The sequence below is a fragment of the Seriola lalandi genome, unplaced genomic scaffold, assembly GCF_002814215.2.
Source record: "Seriola lalandi dorsalis isolate HSWRI2012SDOR001 ecotype SW California unplaced genomic scaffold, Sedor1 jcf7180002054977, whole genome shotgun sequence".
NCBI lineage: Eukaryota > Metazoa > Chordata > Actinopteri > Carangiformes > Carangidae > Seriola > Seriola lalandi.
This window is the reverse complement of record NW_019525527.1, coordinates 49,541-50,383: the sequence shown is the minus strand read 5'-3', so window position 1 is coordinate 50,383 and position 843 is coordinate 49,541. Positions and strand designations below refer to the sequence as shown.

Here is an 843-nt window from a genome sequence, read left to right as displayed (position 1 = left end):
GCTGATCCCACTGAGAATCAACAGCTCAGTCTGCAGCTGTTTGTAGCTTTCAGCTCAGTGTTTGCTTTAGTCCCAACAGCTCTCACCAAGCCTCCACTGTTTTACCTCCACCTTCCAGTGAGGACGTTCACAACAGACACAAACACTTTGATTTCAGACCAGGTCCAACAACACGTCGTACAAACTAGTTCTTTTCTACAATAACCTGAGTCCCACTGTCAGTAACAGCTTACATCTGATCAGCTGATGGACGTCGCCCTTTAAACTCAATGAGCCATCCTTTGACTCGTCGCTCTTTAAAGACAGACAGCTGGGTTCAGGAGAGTCTGGTCTCTGCTGCTGGATCCTGAAACAAAAACAGAACTGATAAATGTGCATGTTGAATAAAAACTGATGGAAAATATCTCCAGTAGCTTCTTGAACACAACAACTGAATTTAAGTGAGAAATGTCTTTCTGTAAGATTTAAATTCTGACCTTCTTGATCTTCTGACTTGAAGAGGACGATCCATGGACCCGTCACTCTTCATGGACACACAGCTGGATCCAGGTTCTTCCAGTTTCCTCCTGAAAGACACAGGATTTAATCTGAAGTGCTTCCAGAACACAGTCCAACAGTCTATTGTGGATACAGTTAAGAAACCAGGATAAGTGTGTTTTTTCACCACTGAACAGAAAACCTGTTGAACATGCAGTTCAGTGGATCAATGTGAAAACAACATGAAAACAGAGTCATGAGAAATGGTTCATGCACATGTAGCTGACAGCTGATCAGAGGAGATGAAGGTTCAGAGAGAAGGACGTCTCATTTCTCTAAAATCATGTCTCCTCGTCTCCTTGTCTC

The 843-nt window shown here is 43.2% G+C and overlaps 1 protein-coding gene and 1 long non-coding RNA gene across 2 annotated transcripts in view; both read right to left on the bottom strand.

The window, feature by feature from the left end:
- Positions 1 to 843, bottom strand: part of LOC111646870 (protein NLRC3-like) — a 20,897-nt gene that overhangs the window by 3,439 nt on the left and 16,615 nt on the right. The window contains exon 9 of the mRNA XM_087171145.1: positions 494 to 566. Within this exon, the coding sequence (XP_087027271.1) occupies positions 494 to 566 (73 nt within the window). The remainder of the gene's footprint in view (positions 1 to 493; positions 567 to 843) is intronic.
- LOC147817279 (uncharacterized) overlaps positions 7 to 843 on the bottom strand; it is a 12,421-nt gene continuing 11,584 nt past the window's right edge. The window contains exon 5 of the long non-coding RNA XR_015436496.1: positions 7 to 346. This is a non-coding gene — a long non-coding RNA (uncharacterized LOC147817279). The remainder of the gene's footprint in view (positions 347 to 843) is intronic.